Source organism: Nelumbo lutea, chromosome 3 (genome assembly GCF_056320005.1).
Source record: "Nelumbo lutea isolate HS-2025 chromosome 3, American lotus-T2T, whole genome shotgun sequence".
NCBI classification, from domain to species: Eukaryota; Viridiplantae; Streptophyta; class Magnoliopsida; order Proteales; family Nelumbonaceae; genus Nelumbo; species Nelumbo lutea.
In genome coordinates this window covers 2398194-2408203 of record NC_142686.1, presented here as the reverse complement: position 1 = coordinate 2408203, position 10010 = coordinate 2398194, and the positions used below count along the sequence as shown (strand labels likewise).

The window sequence follows — 10010 nt, the reverse complement described above, 5'->3', positions numbered from 1 at the left end:
ATGTGGGAGACCCGCCGGATCGAGAGGCCATATATAACAATTAACAAACCAGGAAGAATGGCCATCTGATCCCCTAAACCAGGAACAAACCAGGAAGAAAAAGAGCAAAATTAAATTCTTGCCTTAGTGGTTACGACGCCAATTGACTGGACGACGTGCTCTATCCAACTTATTAACTATTATTTATATATCGGTTCGTTGGACGTCTCTGGTTTGCCTACTACTACTACCTGCTACCCTTATTTGTATAATGGATCGATCGACATCAGAACCTTGTTCTTCCCTTCTTCTGTCCGAGTTTATAAGTTTCTTAGGTTAGCTGGATTCACCCCCTTAAAACTTAGAATTAATGGACACCTTTTGAAGAAAGAGTCTTTATAGTAATTTTGTCCTTCAAAACCTGGCCCTAGCTGCTTCCTACAAATTTCAAATTTGTATTGTATGTGGCAATTCGCCTTAAGCCTTTACTGCCGTATAGAAAGGTATCTCCTTTATTCCATCTTTTTTTTTCTTCTTCTTTTTTCATAAAATGAAAGAACAGGTAGGAGTACTATATATTGAACACAACCGACTGACCACCGTCTCTCTATCATCCTCTCCCTCTATCTCTGTCTCTGCTGTACCTATTTCATCTCCCACAAGCTTCCAAATAAACGGAATTAATAGAAAGTGACGGTTTCCTCTTGTTTGCATGTTGAGATCATAAATGTGAAGATGAGATGAAACAACAATCCCACGCATATTTTCTCCATGGCTACCTTCTCCGCCCTTCTCCTTGTTCCTAGTTTAAGACGTGATAATGATCACCAAGGCAACAACAAGGGATTCCTTCTCCCCATCTGAAGAACCCTTCCCCAACGTAACCATCGATGGGATTGAATACAAAATACAAGGGAAGAATCAACGCCGGCGATTTTGGTTTTTTGGTTGTCCAATATGACAATGGTTCCTTCTGCTGAAAGCCTCCTTATTAATCATCCACACCACGACCCTTATGGTGATGATTGTTACTCGGACAACTGCGTAGGTCTTATGAGGAGCCGAATATCAGGGCATGATCCTTGTCGTAAAGCCTGCTTAGAATCCGAAACCGATCTGGTGGTGGTTGGTCACATGGCCGAAAACAACTCTAGAAACAGTAGCCTCAACGAAGCGGGCTCCAGCTCCAAGGACGTCCAACAAGAGAGAGATGAAGGTTGGCTTCAACTGCGAATCGGTGATTACGTGACTGGTCGAACCGACACCAAGCTTGTTCAGGTGGAACCAACCACGCCAAGAGTCGGATTGGTAGAGCTGGATCTGTTACCACCTAGCGGCGGCGGTAATTGTAGTAGTAGCAGCAGCAGCAGCAGTACACAACGGGTTAAGCCTGCAGTATTAGCAGATCCTCTCTTCCATGTGAGCGAGTTTAGAGTTCCTTCTCGTCCAAGTAGTGCTAGTGGTTTCATGGGTACACCCTTGTTCTTCCCACGCCAGAGGACCACCAGCTTGGGTTTTCCTCAACCGGAGGTCCCATGGGGATATAGGCTTAACCCATGGAATCCTACACCATCGTCTTCTTCTTGTTCTCCGATGATGCTACCTGGAACTTATCATGCCCGACAGTTCCAACAACAACCGGCCATGGACGCCGCTGGTCCAAGCTCCGACATTATTAGAGTCATCGAGCCTCCTCCGAGAACGCCTTCCGGTGTTTGGTTCGTTCTCCAAGCATCGCAAAATCAGTAAGTAGATGGAAGAATGACAATGAAGAAATGGAAGAAAGCTTAATTAGGCTCTCCAGCTCCTCTTTATTTTTATTAGTATCACTTCAAATTTCTAATTAATATATTGCACTTGGTTAATCAATTAATGCAGAGCAAATGAACCTTTCTTGCCCCAGATACCCAAGAGCTACCTAAGAATCAAGTAAGTTTGTCAACCTTTCTCTTCTTTCCTTTTTTATTTTCTGTGTACTATGTTAAATTCGTGAAAGTAAGCTAAAACCTTAAAAACAAAATTTCTTTTAGTGAAAGCATATCTTTATCTTTTTCCTCTAAACTTTAATGTTTACAGAGATGCGAGAATGACAGTTCGGTTGTTGATCAAGTATCTGGTTAACAAGCTCAGACTAGAACACGAATCAGAGGTACCCAAAACTACCTGTACAGCTGTTTTAGTACTTACTAAATGCTCATAGAAAATTAGAAATTGTTGCTGTGTTAGCTTAATTTGTCGTTCTGCTTCTTACCTATTTTGCATACTTAAATCACACCTGACTGATGCAGAAGAATTGGCAAGTTAATAGCTAGCATTAGTTACCTCAAAGTAGCTAGGAGAGACCGAAAAAAGACAAATTAAGCCAACTATCTCTTCAACCCGGTTAGATAAATGCATGCTTCTTGCATAAATCTAACATTCTGGATGATGGAAACATGAAAGAAACTGCAAAACTAAAAGGAGGCTTTCCAGATCCAGAGGCATTTATTCCTTATTATAACATTATTTTTAGGTGGCATTCGCATTTCTAGGTGAGCTTCAATCTGTTTTATAGGATTGTCAGATCATATAATCTCACGGGGTAAGATGTCATTGAGGGCAATTGATTGATCACCTAATTAAGAATCTGATTTTCTAACGTTGTTGTAAATTTCATCTACAGATAATTATCAATGTCTCAAAGATAGGGTTTAGGTGGAAGGGTTAAGTTGAGATAGTGAGCTTTTACTGTTTCCATTAACCCATTATATACAGGAAAATAATTTGTTTCCTCCTCCTGACCTGCTAATATACATGTATTTTAATTGGAAGAAGAGTGAAAAGAAACCCTTAATACTACTACTGAACCGAGTAATTAGTAATTACAAAATTTTAGTTCCTTTGTTTTTCCTTATTAGAGAGAGTACCCTAAAGAATAGTCCAACATGATATACGGGAAAACAATACACGCACAAAAAAATAATAATAATAAAAATAAAATAAAATAAAATAAAGGTAAAGAAATACAGGAGGAAGTTAATTAAATGTTAGAAAAACCATTATGTAGCATTTGGTTTATAGCTATTAGAAATTGAAAAGGCAATAACTCATAAATAACAAACTAAATTTCACATCTTAACAGAAACCGACATACAAATATTGTTTGCTCATAGACTCATGGAAGCTAAAAAATCTGCATTATTTTTATGAGACTCCTACTAACAAAAATATAATTAATATATTTCTAAATATAGTGGGAAGAAAAGGAGCTTAATATATACGAGCATTTCTAAATATGAGCATTTCATAAATGAGCTTAATTAAGGTTTCTTTTGCCAAGTAGTGACACAACTCTAGACCGTTTAGTTTTGTCTGGTTCATTTTAAGAACCTCTTCGAGATCAAGAAATCCTTCAAGACTAAAGAATTGCAAATCTTGTTGTTTTCTATATATACTGCAACCACATTATTGAAATTAATCCGTTGATCTAGCTAGCATTCTTCTTTCTTTGCCTTTTATTGGCTTCTGGTGTCACCAAACATTCAATGAGAAGAAAGAGCACTGCTAGTAAACAAGAAGTAGAAACGCGGATCCTGAGAAACGAAATAACAAAAGCTCCAAGAGGTGGAAATACCCCATTCAAGCATGTATAAAAATTTACATAATAGTGGATTACCACCATTGTTTTTCTTACCCTGGTTATGATAAGATTTGGCTTTTTTTAGTCGCTTCGATGAGGAAAGAGTTTTGTTCCCCCCCCCCCCCCCCCCAAAGGATTGATTAAAGAATGTCTGTCTTCATATTATGAAATTTGACTGCTCTTCCTGCTTTTGATTCCAATGGAAAAATAAGATAACCTTGAGAAGATAATGTATATGAATTCTATATAGAACTTTAGGGAACAGGGCGGGATTAAACATAAACATCTATTTGGATCCATAGTGCACACATGAGAAGATAATGTATATGAATTCTTTTATTTAAAGTACATTGATCGATTCCTTTCAAGGGTGTCCAACAGCCCAAGTATATATGAATGTAGTATACCATTACCTGAAGAACCTTAGAGATTTAGGTCCAAGAGATGGGTTTCCACCTTTTTGATCTTCTTCTTCATATGAGAATATATTGATGTATATGAGGGGTATACAGGATTAATTCCGACTTTTTTTCTTGACTAAAATTCTTTTCTGAATTTCTTTTATTATCCATATATTATTATTCACTAATGTTGGATTCGATTGTGCTTATTTAATTATCACAGGGTAATAGCTCTTTATTACCATATTTGCAAACCAAATAACAGAAATTATGAAGTTTTCTTAGTAAATATTTTTTACTTTCATGAACAGAAATAATGAATGATATATATATATATATAGTCGCCTTATTACTCTCATAGTTAGGTATCGATTTTTTGCCTCCCCCACATATACGAGGAAAAAAAACAAAAGAAAAGACAGTATCCTCCCCACGAAAAAAATTAACGTAACGGTTTAATTACCTTCATCAACTTACTTGGTGCTGTTTAGTATTATCATTTCATTCATTTGTATATGTGGCGATTTTATAAAAACCATGCACTTTCCATTTTTAGTCTTTTACCAAATCATTCTTTACTAAACCTTGAACTTTATTTTCCTTTTTGTTTTTTGTTTTTTTGTTTTTTGTGGCCAACTTATGCAAGTATATTTACATCTTGAAGCAAATTAAAATCGATTTGAAAGAGTTTGAATGGTTCTTGCTTATTTCCATAAAAAACATCCGAGGTTAAAAACTCACGTTAACTTCCTTTTCCCTGACCGGAGATACCTAGAATTCGATATTCCCTACTTAGAAAATAAGTTGTATATAAGCATTAATTTTTGCTATGTTATAACCTTACTTGTTTTTTTAGTTCTATACATTCTCTCTCTACTTATGGCCTCCTCTCAGGCCAACTATATTTGTTTCCAATAATAATATAATAATCAAATAACAAACTCTGCACATTAACGTAAGAACTGTTGTTGAGAATGATTCTGTTCAGTCATTGTAAGCAATTTTATGCTGACATTACATGATATGAATGGCTAACTTTTTTCAGCCATATATGCATGCTATGGGGGATAATAGGTTTTGGGGTTGTAAAACATAAATAAGTATCGGGAGACTACTAACTCTTTTATTTTAATAAATTGGTAGGAATGTAGGTAGATATTCCTGTTGTTTCTTGGAAATTAATTAAATCTGCGAAAAGGTATCTTATTTGTCCAAATTGAACTAAAATAGTTTCCTTCATTTCCTTCTACTTACTAAAATGAGTTGGTTCAAACACCTATTAAGTAATACCTACCCAAGATATATTTCAGCTAGCCATAAGCAACAAGAATGAATAGGTAGTTTGAACGTTAGATATTCAGAAAGTATATATTCTTCACCTAATTACCTAGACATGGTGGTGGCAGTTAGTGGTGAGTTCTAATATATATATATATATATATATATATATATATATATATTAGTTGCATTACATCCTAATGCAACTAATTAGGATGTAATCTATGCACACTCAACATTCCATTTATATATAATGAATTTAAAGCATTTGATATATAGTTTGTTATTGAGGTCAACTCCTTGATTAGCATGATGAATTCGGAACTCTTTATATATATATATATATATATATATATATATATATATATATATATATGTGGGAATAAGTATATATGTATTGCCATATCACTGGGGAAACTAGAAACCCATACCTTGCAAGCATGGTATGAAACTAAATGCCCAGTTATTTACATCTTTAAGTGGAGATCCATCTACATGCATTAAACGAAGCAAGTTTGCACTGATTATCGTCTTCCTCCCCACTTTCTCTCTCTCTCTCTCTCTTTATATATATATATATCTTGCACAGTCATCTTCTTGGTGGGTGGTGGGTGATTAATAATTTAATTTCAAATCAACCCAATTTATTAAATTTTGAACTTGATAATATATGTAATTATTTAATGAATGATCGATCATTCATTGTTTTGAGTGTTCACACTTAAGAATAGTTTCTCAAAATAAAGTGATTTTTTAGTGTACCTTGTAATGATTAGACGCATTGCATGAGAAGCATTCAATTTGCAAATTTCCCGAGGATATATCAAAAGCAGTATAGGACAATCATCAATGCTTAAAAAAAGCAAAGGAATGTCTTCAATGCAATGTTGTCTTCTTTATTATTTATTTTGTTTAAAAAAGAAAAAAGAAATAAAGTCCACATTCCACATAGATGCATGTATCATCCATACAATTAATACATCCATATATGGAGTGCATTGACTTTGAGGTCTGCACGAACATGTTCAACTTTGATTAATGTAGGTCAGTTGACATTAACCTCTCAAATCTTATCTCAAGGACAATATATATACTAGTATCACAGTGGGTGCTGTCCTCTTCTCATCTCTCTACATCTATCCGTCCTGGTCACACACCGGGAGCTTCTTCTATACTTGCACTTATTATTCATGGAGAAATATTCTCAATACAAGATGGGATGTGGTTGTAAGGTCGGTGTGAGGCGCATTCTGTAAGGAGTAGATCTCAATTCTTATATATCTATCTGCATGCTTTCATGCCTTCTAACACCTTTTTATCATCATGCTTTCGCCCAATTCAACTTAGCATTTCCAAATTCCAACAATTAATGTAGACCCTACAGATCCTCTCTCCCCACCCCCTCAAAAGGATATTGTGCTTGGAAAAGACCCATTAAAACAACCTCAAGTGCTGCACTTTGTTGGAATATTAAACACTCATCATCTCATCCACAACTTACCAATAAAAAGAATACAAATATTTTACGTTGGACAAAAGCAATGCATGAAGAATAATCTTCAAAGAATCATTCCTAGATGGTGATTGGTGAGAGCAGAAGAGGGAGTGGAAGATAGATGGAACCACACATCAACAAACAAACATTTTATTTCTTATTCTTATGTTGGTTAATGGAATGCATGCACATTACTTTATTGATTTATTTCTCTCTTAATGTGAACAATCCCCCTCCCCCTCTTTAACATAAAAACCAAGTGGTCTTTTAGGGTATTCAGAGTTTGAAAGAAAAACCAGGGTAGTTCATGGAAGGAATATTGACCTTCTTAGCATCCAATAATAAAGAGAGAATATAGGTAAGACAAGAGAGAGAGAGAGAATAGAACGTGAAGGCGACGTGCATGAGATTGACATGGTAAGGTATAAAAAAACCAAGAAAAAGAAAAATTGTGCCGATTCCACGCCGTGCTTTTTGGATCCGTCAATTATTATTATTATTATTATTATTATTGGTTTTATTGGGTTTTTGTATTTTGTTGGTTAAATCTATAGACTATAGTACCTGTTAACCATAAAACTAAAGTCTGCGGGTTCATGATTTTGGCTTACGAGCAAAGTCTAAGTGGGGGACTCGAAAATGATCATTAAGCTCGGGCAGTTTGAGAATGTGGAACGGGCAACCTCGAACGGTTGGTTTCCCTTGCTGACCGCCTGACCGAAACATTAGCTCCCTATAGGAATCTCTTTGAGTAAAGGAAAAAAGTTGGGGTCTTTGTCTTTGGGTACACAAACCAATTTGATGATGATGATAGTGGCCTGATGAATGGATCATGGATCATGGACCATGGATGGGTATTGGGTAAAGCAAACGATACAACTTGAAATTCTATACGTCATCTCGTGACTAAGCATGACTTCAGTATTAAGACAAAGCAATATGACCCATCTCATCATCCCCTACTCCCCTCTACTATTAGCTAGCCAGTCGCACTCTCCTTCCTATCAATGTCCCATGATCCATCTTAATAATTACCTACCTCCATATGATCATAATCAGACTGTAACAATGACAAAGGTTGATGATCATGTTGCGATGAGGTATGGATATCATCTATTTTAATTTATTGTTTGATTCTGGATTTGAATTGAGCAAGTTTATAATAATAATATACATACACAGTCATTTCATCAATTCCTGTTTGATTGTAGATTTGAATATGTAATTCCTGTGGATGAATGATGAATGAAAACAGGTAGAGATAACATGTAGAGGGCGGCAGCTTCTACCTTTCATGACTTTACAACATGTACGAGATAACATTTGGACTTCCACTTCCAGGGATCCACTTACTTTGCTTCCAGATTCCTCAACCATGGACCATCTCATGATTCTCAACTATGGTAGGAGTGCTTAAATAACTATATATATTAATCCCTCCTCCTCCCAAGTCCCAACATGATGTTTTGTATAATTTAAAAAACTGAAAGAATTAAAACCCGCCTTCAATTCTTTTTTTTCTTTCTTCTTTTTCTTTTTAGCTTTTTTTTTCTTTTATTTTGTTTCTCTAATTCATTGAGGAAAAAAAAGGTTGGAAATACAGCAACTTTTATAATCAGCCATTAATGTCTTAGAACTAATAATAATATTTATGATTATGATGTACTTCCAAGCCATCACGGCTTCATGTGTTTTTTTTACTAATTCCATTGCAGATTTGCAGTTACGTACTGTGCTTACAGCTCCAACTATATATTCTCTTGTTATTCTTCTTACACTCTTTCTCATCTTCTGAAAAGGTAGAGATTGTAAAGGCAATCAAACCTAAACTAATATTCTGATACGAGGGCTATGAGTCTTCAACGGTCCAACCCATTCAACCCGAACCGATTTGATTTTTCTTTTTTTTTTTTTTTTAATCTCCTCTGGTTGGGTTTTAAAACATTGGTTAAGGTTTCGTGGCTTACCCGTTTTGGCGAGAAAATGAGTCGACTTACTTGAAAACACCCTTTCTTGATTTTTGCATCAGGAAACAAAGAAACGATCACACCATGCACACACAGATAGACTAACACAATCGTCATAGTTCAACAACAGTACACAATATCAGATCGATCACTAAAAAGTATAAGAGGGATTAATGGTTACCATTTTTTTTATCAAAATCATTATACCACCAGGTTTAAGGTAAAACGGACCTATATATTTCTTCTTCCCCAGGGGACGGGTAAAAGAGTCCAGCCAACCGGATCAATGATGATGATGGGTCACAATTCACAAAAAGCAAACACTCACACTAACTACTAGTCTACTACCAACTTACCAAGCCAGAGGAAGACAGTTCCTCTGCTACTAGTATCAAGTAAACCCGGGCAAAGCTCGGCTACTTGAATCAAATAAAGCACAACTGGCGCCATTGTGATCTCTTCTAATGGAAACGGGCAGCACTCTGATATATAACACATGCATGCATGGTGTAAACTGATGGACGAATAAGCTCCAAGGAGGAATTGGTAGCCTCTGGTCTGATCAGAAGGGAGCTCTAGCCTTTGGCCTTGGCATTCTCGATCCAATAGGGATAGATTTAACTTATTGCCAGGTGCCAATGACGACCACTAACTAGCTATAGCTACAAATAAAAAAAGAAAAAAAAAAACTGTGAGATTGTACCAACGCCAACACCCAATTGGGAGGTACCATGCATGTGCAATCAAGCCCACGCCTGAGTACTCTCCTCTCCATTACAATATCACAAAATCTGCTTCCTGCTGTTTGCCATAAGCATCCAAGAAATGACAGCAGAATGTAGATCATATCATCATCTTTCCGCTTCAATCATCCATCATAAGAGAAATCCTATATACATGCAAGATCTGAATTTCTATAACTATAGCCTTCTTTTTTTCATATGTGGATATATATATATATATATAGAGAGAGAGAGAGAGAGAGAGAGAGAGAGCAACAATTATTATAACAATAACTTGCACTAAACCAAACTATAGTTTTTAATTAATTTGTTAGTCTTTATCATCATTTAATACGTACTAATCTCATATGTCAGGGTTCAAAGCTAGTAATGGAAAAGAAAGCTGCTGATCAGATGAGATTAGTAAGTGGAAATTAAAAGAAGAGAGAATCCGTACGTGAGTGGCTTAGATTGAAGGCTCGTTTTAATCTAAAGACGACCCAACCCGCTTCGGATCAAGAAACGGAGAGCTAGCTCTGTATGTCTGAC

General features: G+C 35.9%; 1 protein-coding gene across 2 annotated transcripts; it reads left to right on the top strand.

Moving 5' to 3' along the window:
• Positions 1-259: 259 nt before the first annotated feature.
• On the top strand, positions 260-8430 carry LOC148862357 (protein LAX PANICLE 2-like). Of its 2 annotated transcripts, XM_088980115.1 has the most exons (5): positions 260-482; positions 700-1724; positions 1858-1908; positions 2056-2128; positions 8028-8430. In XM_088980115.1, exons 2-5 carry the CDS (start codon positions 937-939, stop codon positions 8187-8189), a joined length of 1074 nt encoding a protein of 357 aa, XP_088836241.1. In that variant the 5' UTR covers positions 260-482; positions 700-936; the 3' UTR covers positions 8190-8430. The 2 variants fall into 2 exon arrangements, with proteins under 2 accessions (XP_088836241.1, XP_088836240.1); XM_088980114.1 differs by lacking the exon at positions 260-482 and having other exon boundaries at positions 490-1724.
• Positions 8431-10010: the final 1580 nt, after the last annotated feature.

Bases quoted from the DNA above. Each gene is read 5' to 3' on its own strand.
- LOC148862357 (XM_088980115.1), top strand. From the start codon at position 937: ATGACAATGGTTCCTTCTGCTGAAAGCCTCCTTATTAATCATCCACAC. The intron at 1,909-2,055 runs GTAAGTTTGTCA...TAATGTTTACAG, and splicing joins AAGAGCTACCTAAGAATCAA to AGATGCGAGAATGACAGTTC. The intron at 2,129-8,027 runs GTACCCAAAACT...GAATGAAAACAG, and splicing joins GACTAGAACACGAATCAGAG to GTAGAGATAACATGTAGAGG.